At 40.3% G+C, this 25849-nt stretch overlaps 1 protein-coding gene across 17 annotated transcripts in view; it reads right to left on the minus strand.

Annotated features, from left to right (window-relative positions):
• Positions 1-25849, minus strand: part of Slc16a7 (solute carrier family 16 member 7) — a 167929-nt gene that overhangs the window by 72216 nt on the left and 69864 nt on the right. For 4 of the 17 annotated variants that reach the window (XM_039078615.2, XM_006241436.5, XM_063263141.1 and 1 more), the window contains one exon: positions 1440-1704. In XM_039078615.2, coding sequence (XP_038934543.1) covers positions 1440-1674 — 235 coding nt within the window. In that variant the 5' untranslated portion in view covers positions 1675-1704. Of the gene's footprint in view, positions 1-1439; positions 1706-12562; positions 12689-19456; positions 19686-20778; positions 20815-25849 lie in introns of those variants that run through there. The other 13 variants (XM_039078612.2, XM_039078611.2, XM_006241433.5 and 10 more) reach the window with 5 other exon arrangements.

A 25849-nucleotide genomic window follows, 5' to 3' on the forward strand; every position in this document is an offset into this window, starting at 1 on the left:
GATGCCATTCTTTCATTTTATAAGCCCCTTTTTTATCTAGCTAGCTCAAAGTCTATGCCGTGACTATGGCACCTCTACATACCAGCTCTCCCTTGCTTGGGGACAATGACTGTTGGGTTGGAAACTCTATCTAAGATGTACTGGACCTTATCCAGTTCTTATTTTTCTTCCAGGAAGCCTGCAGTTATTGTGACCCCAACCTCAACGTAGGGCAATAATCAGTTCTGACCAGTGGAGCATAGTCAGAAATGAAGTGCCTAAATTCCAAGGCTAGACACCGAATACTACAGATGATCTTTTCTCTTGGCATAATACAGGGAATAGGTTTAGCGGTCAGCACAAGTCAGGGTGTTAGGACGGGTACCTCAGGTACCACAGGAAGTGCTGAGTGAGCCTCCAATGAGCTACGTGTGTTTATGTCCTTAGCGCCAGAACAGAAAAGGGACAAGATCGTCTCTCAGGTCCTTAAGAGGACTGAGGAATGTCACGCAAATCAAGTGTGGAATGAGGCCTTGGCCAAGAGCAAATTTCAATAAATATTGGTTATTATTGCTAATGTTCCAGGCCCTTATTAGGAGTCACGTTACCTTTACTGAAAAAGTGGGAAATGACATTACACAACTTAAATAATTGCTTTCAATGCTTGTATTCTGCGTCTATAACTGCTCCTCAAAGGTAAATTACCAGTTGACAAATGAAAATTCCAAACCCCATGCATTTTATGTAAATGATGTATAGAGAAAAGAAAATCTAAGAGTCTGGTCTGCTGTTGACAATGTTGACAATGAGTGATTTTCATTATTTCACATTCCCATATGTGGTGGTCTGATGGATTCATTCCCTCTCATGGTTTATGCTTGTTTTAACCAAGAAACTAACAATATAATTAGAAGCAGCCACTTAAAATGATGTCATTTTTTTGCTTTTTTGTTTTGTTTTGTTTTGTTTTTGTAGGGGGGTTGTCCTCAAACAATAAGGAGTTATTCCATGTACAACGACTTGAACATCTGCAGAAAATGCCTGGTGGGTGGCACCATGCTGGGAAGTGCAAGACTGAGTATGTTCTGGTTTTATAAACCGACAGAAACATGGTATTCCTTTCTACTCCAAAGGAAGCAAGTTGGTCCCATGCCGAGATACATTTGCCACATTGCAGCATGGTGTTCATTCCAAAGCAAACAGCAGAACCCCTTGGAATCTTGATAGTCCCGCAAACCACATTTGTGCAAATAATTCTCTGTTCTTGCCAATATTCCATTTAGGACTCAAAATGAGGTAAACAGATGAATCGTGCTAAACTACCACAAACCAATTACAAACGCAGTTCTGATCGTGCTTTTTCCGATTGATTTCAACTGATCAATGTGTAAGAGTTTAATATATGGACAAAAGGGGACTATGCTCTTACTCCAGAAACCCCTTCGCACGGAGAGCCTTACCTCCTGCGTACATGACAGCCAGCATAATGGAGGATATCCACGCGATCTGACTGGAGGTGGTCTTGAAAATGTCCTTGATGTCATTGAAGAATACCGTGACGGCTTTGGGGAAGGCATAGGAGAACCCAATGGAGATGAAGGATGCGCAGACTACAACCCAGCCCCACCCTCCGTCCGGAGGAAGTGGGAATGGAGGCGGCGCCGCCGTTGCCTTTACTGAAGACTCTGATGGCATTTCTGAGCTTCTACTGGAGACGAAAACAACCTAGTCGAAGAGAAATAACAGTTCATGTTACATTTTTTATTTTGTGTAATGCCCTTCATAGTTGCTGAAAGAGCATTCGCGTCCTATCTACTGCGTGATTTTTATTAATATAATTAGTATTCTTGTACTTCGATGGTTATTAGAAAATCAAAGCAAAGTAAGTGTTGGCTATGCAGCATTGATTATTAAGAGCTAAACTCTAAAAGCACTTGATTATGGGATGAAATTTGGACGAGAAGAATCCAGGTGTAAACTGAAGGGCCAGGGAGAAACATAGCTACTATGAAGCAAAGGCTTTCTTCTGTGTTTATGCAGGGTGTGTGTGTGTGTGTGTGTGTGTGTGTGTGTGTGTGTGTGTGTGTATGTGTGTGTGTGTGTACAGGCATGCATATGAGGTGTATGTGTGTGAGAGTTGTGTGTGTATGTGTGTGTCTGTGTGTGTGTACATGCGTGCCTGCGTGTGTGTCAGGGGTTGATACACACTGTTTTTCTTAATTGCTCCCCCTGTCCATTTCCAGCAACCCCTCTTTCACAGTATTGGGAGCATGCTGATCTAGCTGCTCTTGAGGGCTAATGTTCTAAGGAGTCTCTTCTCATTCTGTTTCCCCAGCAATGGGATTATATGTATAACATTTTTATGTGGTTCCTGAAAAACTGAACTCAGGTCCTCATAATCTTGTGTCAGGTTCTTAACAATTGAGCCATCACCAAGCCTTAAGAATATCTTAATTCAAAACATTGGCCTTCCAAAATTACGGCTATTGACCATTTTGTGACTCTCTCCTCTCTCTTCCCCTTAACCCCGTTCTCCCTCATTTCCAAGGATTTCTACTAGCTACATGGATGATGTGTTTATTTATTGAAGAACTGGAGAAAAGACTCTTTAATATATTTTATATATATCAAACACACACACACACACACACACACACACACACACTCCTAAGAACACTTAAAACTTTCCTGTAGGAGGAAATGATATACAATTTAATATATTTCCACAATGTGGAAAACTTGACTCCACATCCTCTTGAAGTATAGAGATTGCAGGAAAAAAATGACATTTTTGTGAATATACATATGTGTGTGTGTGTGTGTGTGTGTGTGTGTGTGTGTGTGTGTGTGTGTGCTGAGAATACCTAATGTATACTGTCTTAGCAGGCTTAGAACATAGTCAGTACCTGGTGAATCAAAGCCAACTGTAAAAACATGCTCCATACTCACAGAACCACACAGCTACAGCTCTGGGCCTTTGCATGGTACCTCTTTCTGAACACCCACTTCTGTTGGGGTCCTCCTACCCTAAGAAAACACCTCATGTCTCTGATCCCATGGTTTTGGATTTTTTCCTTTTGAACATTCTACACACATGCACACAAACAGATCCTTTAGTATGTTCTTCTTGGGTCCAATGTATACAGTATGTTAATGTCCTCTGTGCATTAGCACATTATCAGGAAGGTGAGTACCTCTCATGTCTTCTTAATGGGATGAATGATAGTATCTTATCAACTTCAATTATAAGATAAGGGTTCAAAGAAAGATTTTATTGTGAAGAACAAATGACTACTGTATGGTTTGCAGGCTACACAGTCTATATTGAGTGCTTATCCAAATTGTATTGTTAATTTTATTGACAGCAGTGAAGTAACTGAGCATGGTTTTTCAACGAAACTTTCTTTACAAACCAGTTGGATGACTGCCGATTAATGATGTCTAACAGATATTAGAGAAAAACCCAAAAGGAAAAAAGTACTCAGTCTATCAGTTATTATTAAGAACTGTACATATTTGTTCTTGTTACTGTTCTTTGTGTATATTTGCCTGATTGATTTAAATGATATTGTAATTTCATGAACCCCAGAGATACAACTGTAATTTTATATGAGTTATTTTATTATTTTTACTGGCTATTGTAGAGGTGGGGTTTTTTTGTAGCTACACTAGTTTTAAACAGTATGACAAATATATGAAATATAAATCATAATTTTGAAAATCAAAAAATTCACATTTTGGCTAACCCCCTGATTAATAAAAATTTATTATTTTTATATTATATTTTCTCTTTAGATCTATATTACATATATTACTTAGTCATATGTTGACAATTTTTAAAGTACTCTGAAATCACACTTTTAGAAGAACTAAGGAAGACATGACAAATATATTTCCAGGTCTATTTGGGAGAGTCTGTGGTGAGAAATTAGTTTAACTGAGAATTTTTAAATGGTAAGTTTCTTATTTCCAAGAATATACAGTGTAATAACAAGTTATTTTAAACTAAAGAGAGAGGGAGGACATGGGGGCTAGAGCCAAACACAATAATGACATGAAGTTGAAATTGGAGCCTGCAAGACACCTCAGCAAGGAAAGATGTTTGCAACCAACCCTGGTAGCCCAAGTTCAATCCCAGGAAACAGCATGGTGGAAGCAGAGAACTAATTTCCAAAAGTTGTCTTCTGCCCTCCACATGTACAGCCCACATACACCAACACACACATACACACACACACACGCACACACGCACACACACATATGCATGTATACACAAACACACATACATGCACACATACACACCATACACATGTGCATATACACACACATGGACATGTGGCATGTGCACACACATAAACATGTGTGCACACATGTACACACTCAATGTGCACGTGTGCACACGTGTGCACACATTTACACATACACCTGAGCGCATACACACTCTGACACACACATGTGCACACACACATACACACATGTGCACAATACACAGACGTGCACACACATACACATGCATGCACATACATACACACATATACATGCACACATATATACAGACACACATGCCATGCACATGCACACACACATATGCACATGTGGCATGTGCACATACACATATGTATGCACACACATACACACCTGTGCTCACTTAGACACACACTCAATATGCATGTGTGCACACACATACACACATGTATGCATATTCACACACATACGCACACAATTTTATATTTTTGGTTGTGAGCCTAGCCTTCTGTCTGTGTGTCTACATATGTTTCTTTTGCCTTATCTTTGGCTCTTCACGTTTTTCCATTTGTCTGACTGGTCCTATTCACACTTACCTGCTTTTATTTTGTTACTTTAGAATATGGTTCTCTCTCTTTTGAGATATGTTTATTTTCTAATTAAAAAGAGACAGGATGTGGGTTTAGGCAAGCGGGGAGACAGGAAGCATATGGGAATATTTTGGGGAAGGGGATTCATAATCAAAATATAGTATGGAAAAACTCTGTTTCAAGATAAAATTAATTAACTAATTTTAAAAAGTTAAAAACATTTTGGGGCTGGGGATTTAGCTCAGTGGTAGAGCGCTTACCTAGGAAGCGCAAGGCCCTGGGTTTGGTCCCCAGCTCCGAAAAAAAGAGCAAAAAAAAAAAAATTTCAAATTTCTGATCTCATGCTACCGATCTAACTGCATAATATTTGAATTAACCTATAATGTAGTTATTGGTATATAAATATACTATGGATAATAGGGATATACCACAGTAAATTCTGATTTTTTTGTTATTGCTAAATAAGTCCTCATTATCTCTAGTAGGCATTTATTAATCAATTTAATTTCAAAAAAACCTTTTGAGGCTATTTTTAAAATGAGACAGTTTCAGTGATATTAAGAAATTTGTTCTGAGTCACGTGTGAGCCACTAGATCTAACTGCCTGTGCTAATGTAACACACACAGGATCAGAAATGAGACTGCTTGATTACGTACTCAGGGGATAAAATAAGCCAAAGAAAACCCACTTGACATTTTTATTATATTCTGTGTGTGTAAATATCCTGAAGGATCGAAACAGTCAAGAGCACTTGAGTTCCAAAACATCCATAGCCTGAAATCTTCTCCCCATAGAAATTGTAGTTTGATGCTAAATGTTCCCCAGTGTTGCAGTGATGAAGACCTGGCTGTCTGCCTTTGGTGCGCTGGGAAATGGTTGGACCTTTAACTTGTGAACTAAGGGAAGGAAGTTAGCTCCCTGGTGTGTGCTTTTGTAGAGAACTCTGGGACTGTGGCCTTTTCTGTCTTTCTTCTTGGCTCCCATTGTGAGTATCTTTGGCACAATGTATCCCATGCTGCCTTGCCTCAGAGTCCTCACAGTGGTTCCTAACAAAAGAATAAGGTGTCCGCGATTAGAACCTCTGAAGTATCAAATAAAAAATAAATCTTTCTTCCGTTTAGATTAATTTCCTGAGGTAGTTTGTCACAGTGGTAAAAATAACTGACTAGTGAAGGGATGCTTTGGTACACTAAAACTACTCTCTAACCATTTGCTCTGACGCTTTTCCCTCCAGGACAGAGACAGGAGTACGTGAGACTCTATAAGCCAGCAAACTTCACAAATTAGGGAAGGCTGAAACTCTCTCTCCCCAGGGCCCTACCCAAGGACACAGAAGTGGGTATGCTGCTGCAGGAGGATTCCTAAGCAGTGCTGCTCTGAAAAGAGGAGATTCTGAGGTCTGTGGAGCTTCAGGAAACTCCTGTGCTGTGCTTTCAGGGGGTACAACTGCTTCTGAATCATCTGTACACCTGGAACTTACACCCCAAATCCCACTGGTTCCTTTACTAGTCTGCCTTAGTTTTTTTAATTAGTTACTTCATTTATTTACATTTCCAATAGTGTCCCCTTCCCAGGCTCCTCTGCACAAATCCCATTCCCTCCTCTTGCCTTTCTTTAAGAGGGTGCTCCTACACCCACTCATCCACTACCACCTCATCCCTCTAGCATCCTCCTTCTCTGGGGCATGAAGCCTATGTCGAGGCAGGACACATGGAGGGCACATGACTTTGGGAGGGTATAAATGGGACTCAATGGACAGTGATAGGGGCTGAGCCTGGCTTCCTTATAGAGCCAGCACTGCAATGCCTGTTGGTCTCGCATCTTTGCTGATCTTCTATTCCCTGAGAGAGCCACAGCTGAGAATGTCTTCTGGCATGCTTCCCTGGCCCCTCCTGCTGACTTGAGCCAAGGCCAAGGCCTGCCTGTCTCTGCTAGGTAGGGCCACTGCTGCTGATTCCTGTTTGCTATCCTATCGAAATGGACTGCTGGTGCATCCATGAGGTGTTTGTGAGTGGATCGAGCTGCCGCTGCAGACCAGTAAACTGAACTGCTGATTTCCAGACAGCACAGAGGAGGATTGCTTTAAAGAACCTTTCTAAACAGGTCCACTTCCCCATATCCTTTCTTTCCCATTACCTCTGGTGGGTGAAAGGTTAAAAGGAAGGTTAAAACATTTAAGAACCATCATTAAAAATAGGTTTTGAAAAAAACCCCACTGGTCAGACGTGGACTTTGGTGAACTTGTTACTTTGGTCTATAGGAGTGTGGTCTCCTTATAAGAATGAGTAGGGGTGTGTGTGCACCTATGGAATGCATCTGTGTATGTAAGTACATGTGTGTGTGTGTGTGTGTGTGTGTGTGCGTGTGTGTGTGTGCATGTGTGTATGGTATGTATGCATGTGTACGTGTGTGTGCATGTGTATGTGTGTGCCGATGTTATCTTCTCAGGGAGAAAAAAATCTCTCCTTTAACAAAAGCCCACCAAAATGTCAAAGAAAACAGCAACAAAATTGATTCAGGCATGGAAAAAATAATGCTTGTAAAGTGGTTACTGATTTTTAATGAAAAACACTTGTACTAGGTTAATATTCTACTGAAGATACAAATTAGTGGGGGAAAACCCCACATATCTGTCAAGAATTACTTTTAAATGGTATATATCTTTACAGTGTGTTCTACTCTTTTCAATTGTTTCTTGTTGGAAACAAAACTAATTATCTCTCCTAGCCGCTCATTTATTAGGTTTTAAAACAGTACCATTTCTGTTTGAAGATCAATTTGCAACATTCATGTACCAAGAATAGTGTTGTTAGAAGTGTGTGACGCTTAAAGAAAACAAAGGGAGAGACGGATTATAAACATTGGTGGAAGAGAGCACTAGGTCTTGGGAGTCATCTTACGAATCTGGACTTATTACCACATTTTCCAATTAAATTTCAAAGTGACCAGTTTCCTTTTGGCTTGAAAATTTTAAAAAAGAAAACTGAGAAAGTCGCTGAGAAAATACCAAAAGGCATTTACGGAGCAGGCAGCTCTGTAGTCTTTAGCATAGTTAATGTGGTAAACATTTAGAAGTAACACTTTGCAACTCCTTTTCCTGTCATTGTAAACTGCATAAAAACAATCATCCTTCTCCTCCAGCCAAGGGCATCAGACACATCCTTAACAGCACACCACTTGCTCCATGAGGGCCACAGGCTTCTTTTCTACTGGCTGGCCCTTCCCTCCATGGCTGGCCCTTCCCTTCCATGTAGAAACAAGACAGCTCTGCTACCAACACATTCACACTCATTTGAGGACCGTGTGTCCTGTGCTTGCAGGTCCCCCTACCCGAGGCTGGGACCCCAGACACACACAGCCACTCCCCTTACTCCAGCTCATGAGGAGAAGTCCTCAACACCTGTCATAGTCTCCTGAGGATTATCGATGAGCATAGCTGTTCTCCATAGGTCAGCCCAGACCACTTCTGATACCCCACTCAGACACTGCCACTGAGTTAGTTGCTCCAAGACTGAATGGACCCAACGACCTACATACTAACCTACACAACAGTCTCTGCTAAAAATCAGCACCCTGGTGCCAACTACAAAGAACTACAGCCCACGGAAGAGCAGGGAGGGGGAAGTTGTCTTCTTCGGGGTAGGAGCATGGCAATTGTCCAGTACTGAACATATAGGTAGCATCACACACATGGAAAAGCTTATATTTAGGAATATATGTCATATACAAATACGTATACAGTATCAATTAGCATGTAAAAAAGAAGAGGCCATGAATTTGAAAGAGTTGGGGGATGTATGGGAGGGTTTGGAGGGAAGAAAAGGAAATGTTTTAACCATGAACTCAAAAATTAAAATAAAGTTAAATAATAAAAATGGTGCTCCCATAATAATGTCCTCTGGGAAAAGACTTAGATGATACAAAATAACTAATGAATTTAAAATAGCAATAATTATAAAGAACTCAAAAATAATAAAATATAAAATAATTATAAAGGTCTCAAAAAGGGTAAGAATAAATGCTGTAATCAACACCATTAGACAAACACAAAGTTGAATTAAATAATGAAAACAATTCAAGGCTATAATTAATAAAGAGAATCTATAAAGAAAATCCAAAAATGAAACAAAATTTGAAATGAAAAAGTCTGGAATTCAAACAAAATGTTCCAAAGAAAGCATCACAAATAGATTGGGCCAGGTAGACAAGAGTATGTATCTCAGCCATTCTGGCTAGTGTGAGAAGGAATCAAAGTTATTTAATCTGAATTCCTTTAATTGCTAAGGATAATGAATCCTTTTTGAGGTATTATTTAGCCATTTAAGTGTTCTATTTAAAACTATTAAGATCCCAAGCTATCTTTTAGATGAACCATTTATTTCCTTGACTTCCTTTGTAGCTCTGTATATCGTGGATATGAATCTTCTGATGCACAGCTGGGACAGACACTCTCTTGCTTTTGGATTTTTTCTTCACCCGAGTGATGTTTCTCTTAGCTATAATGCAATTTTTAGTTTTATGAGGTCTGAGTTGTCGGTTTGGGGGCATTTTACCGCCTTTTTAAAATGGAGTTCTGTTAGTAGTCCTTTCCTAGGTTACATAGGTTTTCTCCTAGCAGTTTAGGGTTTCAGGTTTCAAACTGAAATCATTGGGCCATTCAAATCTGATTTATGTGCAGGATGACCGTTATGGATCTAATTTCATTCTTCTGCATGTGCAGATCCAGGCTCCCAGAACCATATGTTTAGGATGCATTCTGTTCTGCCAGTATGCCTTTTGTCTCTTTGTCAAAAATCACATGGTTATAGTTCTGTGCGCCCATATTTGACCCTTCCATTTTGTTCTAGGGCTCTATATTTCTGGTTTCCTGTCCATGCAATATTTTTATCATTATGGTTCTTAAAAAGTCTTGAAGTCTGGCATAGCAATCTGTCAAGTAGTATTGTATTTTTATTATTATGGTTTGTTATTACTATGATGATGATGATGATGATATGATGATATGATGATGATGATGATGATGATTCTAAAAAGTCATAGCAATCTGTCCAAGATTTTCTTCTTGCTATGAACTGTTCTGCTGTGTCTTTTGACAGGAGCGTTGAGGTCATTAACAGAGTTATTAGTGAAAGTCAGGTGTACACTGGAATCCTTATGAACACTGTCTGCTGGTTTGTATTCTTAGCTGGGGTTGTTTGGATGAGGCTTCAGCTCTGATTTCTTGCTAGAGTCATTGTCTATGCTTACTCTTCCCCTCAGCTCAGAATATTGCTTCCAGTTCACAGGTTAGCACTTTTTGTTTGATATTAGATTTTGTAGGTTGCTTGCATCATGAAAAGCTTTCCTTTCTCCAACTACTGCAGGCAGTTTTTCTGTGTAACTCCATCTAAGTTAGCAGTCCTGGTCACCAGGCTCTTTCAAACCTTAAAGCTTTCCTTAAAAAATCAGCTTCTGTCCTTTATAGGGAACTCAGGTGGTATTTCTCTTGCTGTTTTCAATACTTTTTCCTTATTCTGTAGGTGTAGAGTTTGACTATGATATGATGCTGTGAGGAGTTTCTGTTTTGGTCTTCTCTAGTTGGGGGTTCAGTGTGCTGCTTATGTTTGTATGTCTATCTTTCTCGATGTGTTGCTTGATTCTGTATGTTTGGTGTTGTGTCGTGGAGAGACTGGGGAGTGCCTCATTGTTAGTGTTGTCCAGCTGATGTCGGGTGTGTTACTTATGCTTGTACGGTTATCTTAGCTTGTACGGTTATCTTAGTTTAGGACATTTTCTTCCATGCTCTTATTAAGGATCTGGTATGAACCATTAATGTAGGATTCTTTCCTCTATGCTTCAACTTGAAGATGCAGTCCTTTATGGTATCCTGTCTTTCCTACTATCCTGTGCTCATTAACATATTTTGTTTGCTTATTTTATCTCAATACTTGATTCCTTCTACTTGTAGGGCTTCCCCCTGACTTTTCTCGAGATATAGAGTTTTACCCCCCAGAATGAGAAAACATTTTTTCCAGCTATATATCTGACAGAGGATTAGTATCTACAATACACAAAGATAGTAAAGGGGCCAAATATCAAGAGGAAAAAAAAAGCCAGCGAGGCAACATACCAAACAGAAAATACTCAAAAGATAAGTATCTGAGGAATGATTTTTAAACAGTCAAGATCCTTAGCCCTGAAAATTAAACTGAAATGCCAAATAACTTGGAGATATCATTTTATATGAGTCAGAATGGCAAAATATAAACAATGAAATTGCTGGTGTAGGAATGGAGAAGGAGAAGGAACACTTACTAACTGGTGGGAGGAGTCACTCTGACAGTCTCAGTGGATATATGGAAGGTCTGCCTAAAGTTAGAATCGGAGCCACCGTAGCATCCAGTTACATCATTCTTGGCATATACCCAAAGACTAACTTACTCCAGAGGTGCTTGCTCAGGCCCTGCTCGGTGATGTTCTATTCATGATAGACAGGAATTTGAAACAGCCTACATCGTCCTTGATGAATGAATAGCATGTAGCACACTTATAACACAGAATGCTATCCACCTATATGAAAGAATACATTCTGATATTTACAGGGAAATTGATGAAGCTGTAAATGAGCGTTCTGAACAAGGCAGCCTGGATCCAGAATGACAACTACCTCTGGCTTCTCTCCTCTGAAGAGGTTAGATATAGAAGTCTCATGTGAATACCCTCAGAGGTGAGAAAATTAGTAAAATATTGTGTCAAGAGGGGGTTTTCAAGGCATGGAAAGCAGAACTCAGCAGCATGAGTGGAGGTGAGGAGGGGTACAAAAGATGGGATAAAGGGGCTAGGGTGAAAAGGCAGGGTGGAGGAGGGATAACTAATACCAAAGGCTTTCAGAAATCATCATAGGAAAAACTAGTGCAGAACATTCCTAAAATTTAAGCATATACATGCATAAAACCTCAAACATTATTACCGTATAACAAAACTCCACCAGCTATAAATTATAGTCAAAAACAAAAACAAAACAAAAACAAAAACAAAAAACAAAAAATACTAATGCTAGGAGTCTTTTACATTTATTGGAGTTGTTGGCCAATAAACTCTCACAGACCTCCAAGTCCTAAAGTTGCTGCGATTCTCGGCTATCTACAACTTAATGGCATTACATTGAGATTGAGTAGATCCATGCTTCAGTCACAGAGAGGGAGAAACCATGTTGGTATGGCTGCGGAGTTTCATCCTTTCTAATTTCCATAGCATTTGAAGGAGTTACGCATGCTACCAGAGGAGAACAGTTACTATCAATCTCAGAGCTACAGTAACTGCCTGCCTGGAAAGAAGTGTGCCCCCGGGTGCAACAGTGCCAAGAAGGCATGCAAACAAACAAGCACTTTCTGGTTGGATTCATGGTGACTCCACACTGTACCACAGGCATCTGCCGGTTAGTTATTGAGGCCAAGAACTTACGGGCTGAGAGACCATAAGCCGTGGGGTGGGGGTGGGGTTATTGCTGGCACTCTGCTAACAGTTCATAGTATTAAGATCCCAATCCCTTACCCTTAGGAGAGTAGCACATCCCACAAAACACCTCTTGCTTCTTAGCAGTTGAAGTTGACCAACAGTCAAGATTCAGTCTGAACACACACACTCCGGTATGATGTGTTTCCTTGTGAACAGCTGTGTAATATTCTATGTACTTGGAAGCAGTTATGTTTCTCTGTTTTATTTGTAAGTATGACCAAAGGAACTACAAGCAAAAATATGCATTTACCTGTTGTTAGATGACCACTTTAACAGGTTTCGGTGGTATGTAGAGTAGTTAAGCCTAGTCACTTTATGTTGATGTGCAATATTTGAAGGCAATGTGAAGGGAAAGGTAGAGCAGGCTCCAGATTATCTACAGAAAAGTAAAAGCAGGTAATAAATGTTTGACTGTGGTCCACTGCCTCATTAGTCGCAAGCTTTAATTCACCCCAGTAACTATACATCTTTCATAATTACAATAATAAATGTGCGTGTATGCATAGATAGACATAACTGTAAATTCAATTTGGTTACTCAGGTATGACTGGAGAAATCATATAGATGGAGCTAAAATGAAATACGCAAGGTGAAGAAGAATCAGCTTCTTAAATATAGAATAACAAATTATAGGGTCAGCAGAGATAGCTTAGTGCATGAAGTACTTTTGTGTCAGCATAAGGAACTGAATATGACGGTAAGCATCCATGTAAATAATCCAGCCTGTGGTCCCTTCTTAGGATTCTAGCACTGGGACGTGGAGGCAACAGGACCTCTGGGGCTTGCAAGTCAGCCAGTGTAGGTGAACGGCTGAGCTCCAGACCCTAGTGAGAGACCCTGCATCAAAAACAATGCAGATGGCTATCCCCTCCAAAAAAAACACTCTGGGAACTGGCCTCTGGTTTCCTGTATATTACACACAAATGGACACACACCTGGACATATGTAGACATCTTGCAAATAATAGAGTATACAACCTATATTATAACAGAAAATTTATTGACATTCATTGCTACCACTCAATACTTATATCTACTTAACTATTAAATAATTTGGCATTAAAGTATGTGTTATGTGTGTGTATACATATGAGGTTTAACAAAATTATCCTAAATACTATCAATAACATATGGGTTTTAACCATGTGACACGGTGGAGGGTAAGGGGCAAAAAGGACTATTTTAAGGATCTGTTTCAGAATTCAAACTTTCTAACCAAGTCTAAATCTAGTAGATTAAATGTCTTTTATTAAAGATATTAACCTTCATATGACACAAAATATCTAAAATTTGGTATAAAGGCAATTTGTACCAGATTAAGCACAGGACAAGGAGAAAACTAGATTCTTTCACTTAAATAAGCGGTCCCCTGCTTGGCTCTAGGGCAGCCTGTCACACAGTGCTGAGAGGAGACACTGAACTTGTGCAGAAGGATGAAGGATGTGGGGCGAAGAGCAAAGGAGTCTGAAAGTCACGGATTGGATCTCAGCAATTGACAGGAGATTGAGTTAAAGGCTTCACATTTCCCAGCAGTGAAGTGTCTACACTCAGTGGACGTGCTGGGCCTGTGGAAGAGTGGCTTCTGACAGCTCTGGTCCTACCTGGAACACTTAGGGTCGCCATGTCTCTCAAAAGCTGGGTAAGTTACCGTGCTTCCACCCGCCCCAAGTGGCCAGTCCATGTCAACTCTTAACACTTTCAGAGGAATAAATTCTCTTCATTTTTCCTCTGGTACAGCAAACTTCACCCAGGGCAGTCTCAGAGGAAGGCCTGAGGCTTCCCTCAAAAGCAGGCTCTGATCCCCCAGGCTATAATTAATTATACCCAATGTCTTACACACACCAGTTAAGAAGAAAGAATACAAAGAGCTCTGAGGAAAAGAATCGCGGGATGCTGCGAATCCACCTCCTTGCCAAAACTTCTGTGAAATTTTAGTGTATAATCTAACCAACCCATATTTTAGAAAAATCAATCTACAACACAGTTGCCGTTTAACGGCTTAAAAATCCAGAAAGCCTCAACTTGACTTTTTTTAATTGATCTATGCTATATCATTTCTCTACTGATTTTGATCTACCATCTCTAATTTATAGACACTTAGGCACATGCACACACACACACTCACACACACACACAGTTATATGTATTGTCAATTTTAACAATGCGTGATCATGTTGAATTCAATCAGCCATTCTTAAGCAAAGATGAAGTTTTTCTCTTTCATCAAGGAAGAGTTTTGTAGGCTACTTCCCTCCTGCCTACTACAAGGCAGTGCTTGCTGTTCTGTCACGGGACGACACCATATTTGCTAACGCGATCTCTTGGCTGTACCTAAGCATTCCACATGCATACGGGCTTTGCAGGGTATGGGAATCAATAACACTCTTACTTCCGGATACTGCATTTATTTACTTTTATACTTTACCAGTACTTTGGATCAAAGTGCTAATGGAGGCATAGAGGATTGTAGATGCAAAATGAGTTTCTCAAAGCGAGTCTAGTAAGTATCCAAATTGTTGCTATTACTAGCATCTCTTTGTTAGCATGGTCTACAGAGTGCTGCAACCCCACTTAGGAACTTAGTAACTTAGGAACAAGTTCCTTCACTTCACTTGACCTGTTCATTTTGGTTTTGCTAGTCCTGTATTTATTTGGTTATGTAAAAGGATCTTGCTTTGTTTTCAAAACACAGGCTGATCTGGCACTTGCTACATGAACTGTATTACTCTTAAATTCAGGATTCTCCTGCCTCAGAGCCTCCCAAGTGCCAAGGTTATAGTACACATCATACCCAGCACACCTCAGTCTTATTACTATGGGGAATTTCCAGGTTTTAATTCTTGTACATGTTCTTTCTACATTCACCAGAACTCATATACTAACTACTGAATTTAAGAACTACAAGTACACATCGATGCCCTAAAGTTCACGGTTGTTTCAGCTTACTTATATCTATGTTTTCTAAAAATTTTTCAAGCAGTTTCAACATGTTTAATTATTACTATTAATAAAAACCAAATTGGGGTCTATTGAAAATGCTATTTCAGGCAATTTCAACAGAAATTTGCCTTGTGTTCTAGAATGAATATAATTTTATCAGTTTGATTGATCTACATTAGACTTAGTAGTAATAGGAGTGTTAGTGATTATTGATGGCTAGACTTTCAGTCAAGGCTCTCTTGCTTTCCATGGTACAGAATTATCAGCATTTTCCTTAATGAACTCTTAAGGTGCCTTTGTTTAACTTCCCAAACTTTAACCAGACAGGGTGGCGTTCATCCCTAATAGATTCAGTAAACTAAGGCCCAGATAAACTCAACAGCAGTTGAGAGACCGTTGGCTTCACTGAAAATCTTCCAGACTTTCTAGATTAAACTATGGACTCTGGTACACATACCCAACATTGGGTTACGTGTCACCTAAGTAGGTTATGGTCCTCCATAAAGAACATTCCTGTGAACTGTTTGCTGTTTCTTCTTTCCTACACAAAACAGGTAGCAATACCAAACTGATACACAGCAGTTTACCTTGGGTTGCCGGCTCATCCCATTTAAAAACAGTAATTAAATGGAACCAAACGTTGTCTTTTTCAACCTATAATTGAATTAAAATTAGAAGGCAATCCCAGGAGGCTTTTCTACTGTTCTAAGTGGTCCATCTTTTAAATCCTATTGGCCAATTAACATTGACAGCTAGATAAGAAAGATATCAAGACTGCATGGGCTTCCTAATGTCAGCCATGCAAAAGCTACTTTTTACATGAAAACTCTTAACTGCGGTTAAAATGACTCTGAGAATTCTAATTGATGTTAAGGATTAAACTAAGGATTTCACAATCACAATTGGTAAGTTAAATAATAGCATACTGATGTATAGATCATTGTGAAGAACTAGAAATCAATTGCTAATACCAATCAGTTATCCTGGTTTATGGAATTATGCTATCAGGCTCACAAAACTGAACGATGGCAGTAGGCTAAATGGTGGCAACGTTTATGTTCTCAGGACCTGTATCAGTACGTCACAGAGCAAAAGTACAAGCTTCTGACAATTCTTTTGCTCTGTATTATTGAGGTGAGACCTGCTTGTGGTCATGTTGTCCTTAGAAGACTAGAGAGGTGGAGTTTGGGGAGACAAACACAGGGACCTTAAGAGGGTTGCAGAACAGAGATGGAAGAGAACACAGAACATCAAGTATTGCCGATGGCCACCAGAGGCCTGAGGAGGCATGGAGCTGAGTCTTCTCTACCTGTTTTGGGAGGACTGCCCTGTATGTCAGCCTCCATTAGTACTAAGAGAGGGTCTGTGCTATTCACAGCACAAGGCTTATAGTGATGTTTTCAAAATGTCCCGGGGAATCCCCACAACTCTCACGGTAAATCATTTCTAAGAGCCATAAACACAGCAACTGGACTGTGAGGTTGCCTTTTCCACAGAAAATTACAAAATTATGCAATGATATCTGAGTAGAGTTCTTGGGGACAGTCATCACAATGGGGAAAAGTGTTTCATTCATTAGGAAATATCGGATCGGTATCTAATAAACCTGAAAACAGGGACGTAGCGGATCTGTGCAAACCACTGAGCAAAACAAACAAGAAAGGTAGAATCGGTAAAGTGTGATTCTATTTTATCATACTTATTTTTATTATCTATGTATTACACACTTGTCTGCATGTGTGAGCATCTACCACATACATGCAGTGTCCACAGAGGCTAGAGAAGGTATAAGAAGACCCTGGGACTGGAGTTAAAGACATTAGTGAGCCACCCTGTGGGTGTGGGTTAACTAACCCAGTCCCTGTCCTAAAGCAGCAAGTTCTCTGAAAGGCTGAGCCACCTCTCCAGCCAGCTCCTGTGTTTTGAAGGATGTACTGTGCGGGTGGACCACTGCAGTGTTCTAGCTGAGGGAACAGAACCATGAAGTATGGATCTACAGACACTATCTGAGAATGAAAATCACTGCCCATCCTACCATGCCTTGTCTCTGTCCTCTTAACCAAGTTTCATAGGATGGGCTTTGCTCAGCTTAGGTACCTAATGCTGGTTCTGAAGGAGCGCATTCATTTCCAGCACCTCCTTAAGCTCTCATGGATAACCTGTCGGAAGAGGAGAGCAATGCACCTCACTTGCATCGACTGACTGCTGTTCAAAGAAGTCTGACCCACCGGTACATTCAAATTCCAGTGACAACTGTTTCCAATTTCCCTATTCCAAAGAAAACCCCACTGATTACCTCTCATAAGGAAGTCCACTTTTCCCTCACCGCCTGAATGGAGGTAACCCTACAAATCTCCCTTGACGGGTAGGTAATCACTCTCCTGCTAGCCACCACTGCGCAGGGACATTTATATGGACCTCCTGACATGGTAGCTCATGTCTGGAATCTCCTATCTCCCACTCAGGAGTCTGACAAAGTTGAATCTCAAATTTAAAAGCCAGGCTGGAGGATGTGTAAAAACACTGGAGGATGCGTAAAACCCTATTTCAAAAGCAAACAAAAATATGCCCTTTGCTATTAATTTATTTGTTGACAGTTGATTCAAGAAAGCTCACAGAGGGGGCAAGGGGAGATTTTCTTTTAACCATGCAATATATATGTGCTTACACACACACACACACACACACACACACACACACACACACACACACACACACACAATCCAGAACAGGACATTAAGAGCTATTAACTGAATATAGTTTGGGGAAGTCACTCTATATAACTTGTGAGGCTTTTAAAATGTTTCTCAAGATTATATAATGAATGCCTGCTATTTTTCTATTCTATGTTTTATAACATAAAAGTACTAAAATATAGAACTTTAATATGCACATATAAATCTGTTTATGAGATGGTTGTACACAGTAGTAGGCAATTAAAAGAGCAGAGCTGGGTGGCACAGGACTCTGATCCAGGTGGTTCAGGAGTCCAAGGCAGAAATGTCACATGCTCAAGGCCTGACCAGTCTCAAGAGAGAGTTCAAGACCAGTCTATTCCACTTAATGAAAGGCCTTGTCTCAAAATTCAGAGGGAAAGCAGGGCATTCATACTATTGGTTTCCTTTTTTTTTCTGTTGTTTTTCTAATACTATTTTCATCATGCTGATGGGATAGTTAACAGACCTTGATTTTAGGATTCAATAGAAATAAAAATCTTGCGCAGAATTCTACCACCCAAACTAGACACTCTGGTTAAAAAGTTGACGCCATAGAGAGCGCAAGTTCCTCTAAGCAATACTGAAATTTTGATGAAACAGACCCTATGCAAAAGGCTTAGGACCTCCTGAAGTAAGGCTATGAGGACATTTACACCCTTTCTTCTGAAGGCCTGGTGACATTCTCAGATCAAATGCCTGGTGACATTCTCAGATCAAAATTTAGGAAAGCTTGAACAATACTTGTTTGATTTGGTATTTCCCACTTTGCAGGTAGTCTTCAAATACTGCCCAGCTGTTCTCCTTTGCTTCCTCCTGCTGTGGTAAACACCATAACCAAAAGTGATGTGTAGCAGGAGGGATTTCTTTCATCGTAAAGCTTACAGTTCATCATGAAGGAAGTCAGGGCAGGACTCAAAGCAGGACGGATACAGAGTCCATGGAGGAGCACCCCATACTCTTCATGGCTTGCTTGTGCTGCATTTTTATCTATTCCCAAACAATCTCCACAGGGGTGGCACTGCCTGAAGTTGCTAGGATGCCACATCAACCATTAAAAAAGAAAACACGCCCCAAGACTTGCCTCCAAGCCAGTCACATAAACACATTTTGAAACTCCCTCAATCCACGTGAATCTGGCTGGTGTTAAGCTGACCAAACAAAACCATGGGGAAAAATTTTAAACCAAACCAAATCAAAAGAACAAATAATAAAAAAAACTAAAAGAACAAATAAAAAAACTAACCAGTACTCTAGCCTTTAATTCTTTGCCCGTTTCAAAGGTATTGGATTCTTACTGGCCTTAAGAAAGGAATTCCTAAAAAAAAAAAAAAAAAAAAAAAAATCCCCGGATAGTTTTGTTGTTGTTGTTCTATTACCATGCTCATTTTTCAAAGGTCAAAGATGAAAGATCCATATTATTTTCTAATCTCAATAATAGGAATCAGAAATACACTAGAGTCTACAGAAAGTGTCTGGGAGGAACAGTACCATTCGAGGAAGATTAAAGTATCAAAACAGAGTGAGTCAGCCCGGCCAGAGACATGGGGCACAGGGTCTTCCTTGTCACCAGGATGAGCCTCTTGGGTTTACTGACTTCTCTACTGGCCCAACAGCAGACTCCCCTGTGACCCATTGTTCCATCCGGAATCCTGGGCACTTTTTCCCATTTATGACACACATCCTCCTCACTTGATGTTTTGCCAGCCACAGTCACAGGATTCCACAGTCTCTGCTCCCTCCTCCTTTATGTCATAATGTTAGTGCCATGAGGGAACAAGACTGCCTAAATTCTGCCTCTGAGTGTTGGCTGCAATTATATTCTCATCTTGATAGGTTCTTGTACATTCCTTAGACAACACCCATGAAAGGTGTGGAGTAACATGGTGCTTATAAAATGTTTAGTGAAAAGCAAGATATAAATCTGTGTTCAAAGAAATATTAAAAAAAATTAATACCATTGGGGAATCCCAGAAACTGAACCACCAATCAAAGAGCATACAAGGGCAGGCAGGACCTGACCACCCCACCTCTACCCCATACACACACACACACACACACACACACACACACACACACACACACATACACACACACATACACACACACATACACACACATACACACACACACATACACACACACACATACACACACACATACACACACACATACACACACATACACACACACATACACACACATACACACACACATACACACACACATACACACACATACACACACATACACACACACGCACACATACACACACACGCACACACACATACACACACACAATCAGCTGGGCAACTTGATTTTCATGTGGGTCCCCCAACACATGGAGCAGGGGCTGTCCCTGGCTCTGTTGCTTGCCTGTGCATTCTGTTCCCCTAACTGGTCTGCCTTGTCTGGCCTCAGTGGGAGAGGGTCTGGATATAGAGAGAATGAAGGAATTAATTAATTAATTAATTAATTGCTGGGGAAAAATACCATAGTGGTGCTATGGTTTATAATGCTCAAGTGAAGAATGTAAGAAAATTATACTTCGTCAAGGTAATTCCACAAAGTAGCTGAGTGTAGTACAATTACTATATAATACACTACAAACTACCTTAAGTTAATATAATATATTTACTTAATTACTCTTTTTTGTTTGTTTGCTTGTTTGAAAACAATTCTTTGGTGTATGTATAACTTCAACATTTATTAAAGATGAGATACAAAAATTTTTTTTTTAAAAATTTTAAAAAATTTTTAAAAAAAGTTAAAATTAAGGGGTTGGGGATTTAGCTCAGTGGTAGAGCGCTTACCTAGCAAGTGCAAGGCCCTGGGTTCGGTCCTCAGCTCTGAAAAAAAAAGTTAAAGATGAGAGACAGTTTGCAAACTGAGATCGATGTTACTGTTTTTGCATTAAGAGCTGAGTCTTGGCCAAATATTTGGTACTGCAGGGTATAGAGCAGGATGCAGGGGGAGGAGAAAAGTGGGCAGGATCAGGTTTGGGGGAGAGGCAGGAGTCCCAGAGGGCCAGAAGAATGAAAGGAAATATGCATCTGTTGGGGATAGGGGTGGGGGAAACATCTAGAAAGTCCCAGAGACCTAGGATGAAGGAGGTTCCGAGGACTCAACCAGGGTGATATTAGACGAAATGCCCAACAGATGGACCCCAGTGGAGGGATGGGACCACCAATCCACCTTCAAATTGTTTGACCCAGAATTATACCTTTCTAAAAGAAATGTGGGGACAAAAATGGAGCCAAGACTGAAGGAAAGGCCCTCCAGTGACCAGCCCAACTACAGATCCATCCCATAGGTGGGCACCAAACCTTGACACTATTACTGATGCTATGATGTGCTTACAGGCAGGAACCTAGAATGGTTGTCCTCTGAGAGGCTCTATTAGCAGCTGGCTGAGACAGATGTAGATACTTACAGACAACCATTAGACTGAGGTCAGAGACCCCCATGGAAGGATAGAAGGAGCTGAAAGGGATGGCATCCCCATAGGAAGAACAACAGTGTCAACTAACCTGGACCCCTTGGAGCTTCCAGAGACTGAGCCACCAACCAGAGCATAAATGGGTTAGTGCAGTCACTCACCACATACAAAGCAGGGGGACCCTTATCTGCTCTCAGTGGGAAATGATATGCCTAATCCTTTAGAGATTTCATTATTCTGTTTTGGCTTTCAAAATTGTCTTGAAAATGGTTTTAATTAATCAAATATGATCACAAAGTAAAATAAAGAAATCAGGAGATAAACTTCTATCTAAATGAGAAATATCTCTGTGTTGGTCTTTATTACTTTCCTGTTTAGTTATGCCTAAGCAAATTAATACTCTTGAATAATTATAAAGATTTTAAGATTATACCTAGTGAAGACAAGCACATAAACAAGGAGATGTAGATAGCATTAGAGGATAGGCATCTAACTCTATAAATAATATTTAATGTTATCTGTCACAGTATCAGTAAGTTTTTTCACTCTTATTTGGTAACTGCAGCCCCAACTTTGTAGACATTGACATAAAGTTAAGGACTTCAAATTGTTGTTCTAAGCCTCAATATGTTCCTGCAGGATACATCTCCCTTTAGAGTGAGGCTATTGGAGAATTAAAGCTGTAAGCCCTCTGCTGTCTGCATCTTGGCTCTACTGTCTCCCTCTGGCTGTAATTTGTCTGTTCCATGGTGTGACTGTTACTTTCCTGGGATGTCTGCCTTCCAGCAGTCCAGTGATATGCTCTGCCATTGATTTAAAGGACAATCATTTTATTATTTCCAAAACAGGCAGAAGAAATGAAACCCAGAGTCCTTTTCTGAGTATTTAAGGACCTGTAATATTTAGTCAGGACTGTAATAGAAACCTGTTGAAGGGAATGACCGTGGGATTTGTGGGAACCTAAGGATCTGCTGCCCTTTCTTCACTACAGATGTTCGTCGATGTGCAGTGAGACTTCATCTCATAGACCTGCTGTAAATTGAAAAGTACTACACTGCAAACCGTTGGGTACCACAGGGCATCATCGCTTAACAGCACACATCTGGAAGAGCGGATTGTTCACTCTCATGACAGGGTTTGTAACCAGGAGCTGTGAGACTCGCCAGCACAGCTTAGCACTCACATTACAAGTCTGGAAATAGCTTAGCATTGGAAATCCACTTTCCACTGAATGTGTTCTAGTTTTATGTTATCAAAGTCAAGAAAACAAGAACAAGAAAAATTTAAGTCAAACCTCATGATGTCAGCGTAGCTTATACAGTCCTAGGTCAATCCAACCATGACTGTAAGTTGCAGTAAAGACTCATACTCCTGCACTCATCCCTGCCGTATTCCCTGTAGGCAGAGTACAGTTCTCACCTACGAACGTCAAGTGTGTTCATGTGTTTTCCTTCTTCAGCCAGGGAATATAAGTCAACGCGGTATAGGCCCAACCAAAACGTAAGGTTAAAAACGTGTTGGCATATTTGACCTCACCAAACCTTCTGAAATGACATCAGACTTCATTAGCCTGGACTCCTGAAAAGATCATCCTTCCTGAAAGTAGGCTGAGCCCAACCAACCTTAATCAGAGGCAACGTTGACAGACAGCTTCTGGGAGGCAAGAGAAAGAAGCAACTGCACATTGCTGCTGTTATGAGTGCCAAGTCATCGGAGTTGCTTTATAGAACAATCTGAGACGGGGTACAGAAGACAAAGCCTGATTTGTGGGATCAGCTGGAGGGAGGGTCAGCATTCAGAGAAGGTTAGGGAGATGTTAACTTATTTTAGAAAGTCGAAAATATCTGGTAAACCCTTTCTCCCCTTTGATGTCTTGAAAAGGTGTTTGAGTCTCCAGGAAAGAGGTCAGGAGATGAGATCCTGGCAGCTCCAGTTGTAATTAACTGGATTAATCCATTACTTTTGAGATGCTAAGGCACCTTAACATATTCAGCCAGCCTGACAGCAGACATAAAAGGAAACTGACAACCTTTAAGGGGCACAATCATGGTAGCTCCAACTTTACCACTGGGCAGAATCTTCCAAGCCTCTTAGCAAATACATCTTGGAAAAGACTCAATTCTGTAATACTGTTTGTAAATCCTATGTGCTCTTTACTAGGAGATTGCATAGGAATGTAGAGGAACAGTCTTGAGTGATGACTGTCTGTCTACAAAGGGACGTTGTTACTGTCTATCCCATGAACACTTTCATTTGCTTTTGTTTGAAGGGGGCTGTTTTGTCTCTCAGGCTGCTGGCTCCCAACTCTCTATGTGGCCAGGGATGACCCTGCACAACTAATTCTAATTCTACCTCCTGATTGTCAGAATTACAGCTAGGCACCACACCCCTTTGTGTTGTTTTTGTTTGCATGTTTGTTTACTTTCTGTTGGATAGGCCTAATCTAGGATTTCCTGCATCCTAAGAAGCAAGGAACCAAGCAAATTATATCTCCAGCCTTGGGTTATGATTCAGTTTTTGCATTTTGGTTTGCATTATTATACTAGAGACTTCATTGTTTCACTTGAACGAATCTATTTACAGCTTTTCTTTGTAATATCAGAATGGCGAGCTTTATAACTTTTATAGTTTGAGGCTACTCATACATATACAATAAGATGTATTGAACACAAAACTGAATCTCTGAGAGAACAGAGATGATGGTTCACACAGCTCCTTCAGTGACCAACAGGATGGTAGCTTACATGGGGGAGACTGCCCTGTACTGGACAAAGGGATGATTTAAAACCCACTTAGTGTGGAAGGAAAAGAACGGAAATCTCACTGTCTTACTCAAAATGGCTTACAAGAATTTTCCTCTTCTTTACAAACAAGAGTGTTTGGAGCATGGCTGTAGGTAATTGGAACTACAGAAAGTGAAATTACAGATACAGACGACTCTGACCATTTCCTCTTGGTTCCTCTTTAACCTGGCATCAAGGTTAAGTTAAATCAAAAGCAAGTTTACCAAGCCAAGGGAAACATCAAAATGTCAGCCTGGTTTTGGCATCCTTTAAAATTTTAATTAGCTTATGGAAATTTTATTATTAGACTTATTGCATTAATAAAATAAAGTTTATTATTTTTAGGGGGCAACATGAAATTTTGGTATGCCTATACATTGCTGAATAGTTGAACCAACGTCTTTGACCTATCTGTTATTTGACAAATAGAATTATGTTGTGAGGACACCTAACCATTTTTTTGCTTGTTTACAAATACTGTTGAAATGAGGAGAGAGCGGAGATCCCCCCCATATGTCACCCCTTGTGATGGGAGAAACTGAAATGTTATCAACTTAATTGTATTCAGAGTGGTGCTCGTCAAACAGAACTGACATCTTAGAACTATGTGTACTAAGTAGAACTAAGTGAATTGATAATCTTCATTGTCCCCTTCACTGGACTTAGAATCCCTGTGGAGACAAACTCCTGGGTGCACCTGTGAGGGTGTCTCCAGAAGATGGAATTGAGGGCTGAAGATTCCATATAGGCATCACTGTCATGTGCGGGCTGGGTCTACGAATGACTATAAGGAAATAAAAAGAAGAAATGGAGGAGAACACCAGCATTCGTCCCTTGGCCGCTGACAATAGACACAGTGTGACCAGGCACCTGGCACATTCCTACCACCAGACCTTCCCGGAGTGACAGGCTGTACTCTCAGCCTAGAGCCAAAATATACCCTCCCGTCCCAAAGGGACTTGTGTTCTTATGAGACGTTTTATCAAACAAATGCCCAAAGTAAGCCATATAGAATGGTGATTTGCACCATCTACAGTCACGGGACTTAAAATGCTCTGAAGAGGGTATGCTAGCAGATGTTGTACTGGCCTCACTGGAAAGCAAGAGTAAGAACCAGAACCAGAAACAGTCAAACGACTGCCCCAACTCTTAACAGGCAGCAATTTGAAAATGAATTTGCAAAATTAGAACACAATGTGGACTTTCGATGCCTACATTAGGGTAGACGTTAATAATGTGTCACCATTTAAGCAGTGACAGCTACACTGGATCATGATTTCCTCATCTGTAAAATGAGAGGGTGAGAGGAAGTGTTCCCAAGGTTCCTTTGAGTTCCCCTAGTTTCAACCTATCATGTGGACACAGTCTTTATCTGCAGGTCCCCTTGTTGTGAAATATAGATTTCTTCCCCTAACTGAGAAATGCTGCTGTTACTCAAAACCAAATATTAAACAGATATATAATATTTGAACAATTTCCCCAAGAATCCACACAACTGGCTTCAAATGAGAAAAGGTGTTTCTAAAGAATTGTTGAGAAGAATCCCATTATCCAAACAGACACAGCCCACCTTCGGCAGTTAAGGCCACGTGCTCCTGAGGCTATTACGTCTCCATCTTCCTTCTTAAAAAGAGTACTTAGAATTTTGTTCTACTCCCAAAT

The sequence above is a fragment of the Rattus norvegicus genome, chromosome 7 (genome assembly GCF_036323735.1).
Source record: "Rattus norvegicus strain BN/NHsdMcwi chromosome 7, GRCr8, whole genome shotgun sequence".
Lineage (NCBI taxonomy): Eukaryota > Metazoa > Chordata > Mammalia > Rodentia > Muridae > Rattus > Rattus norvegicus.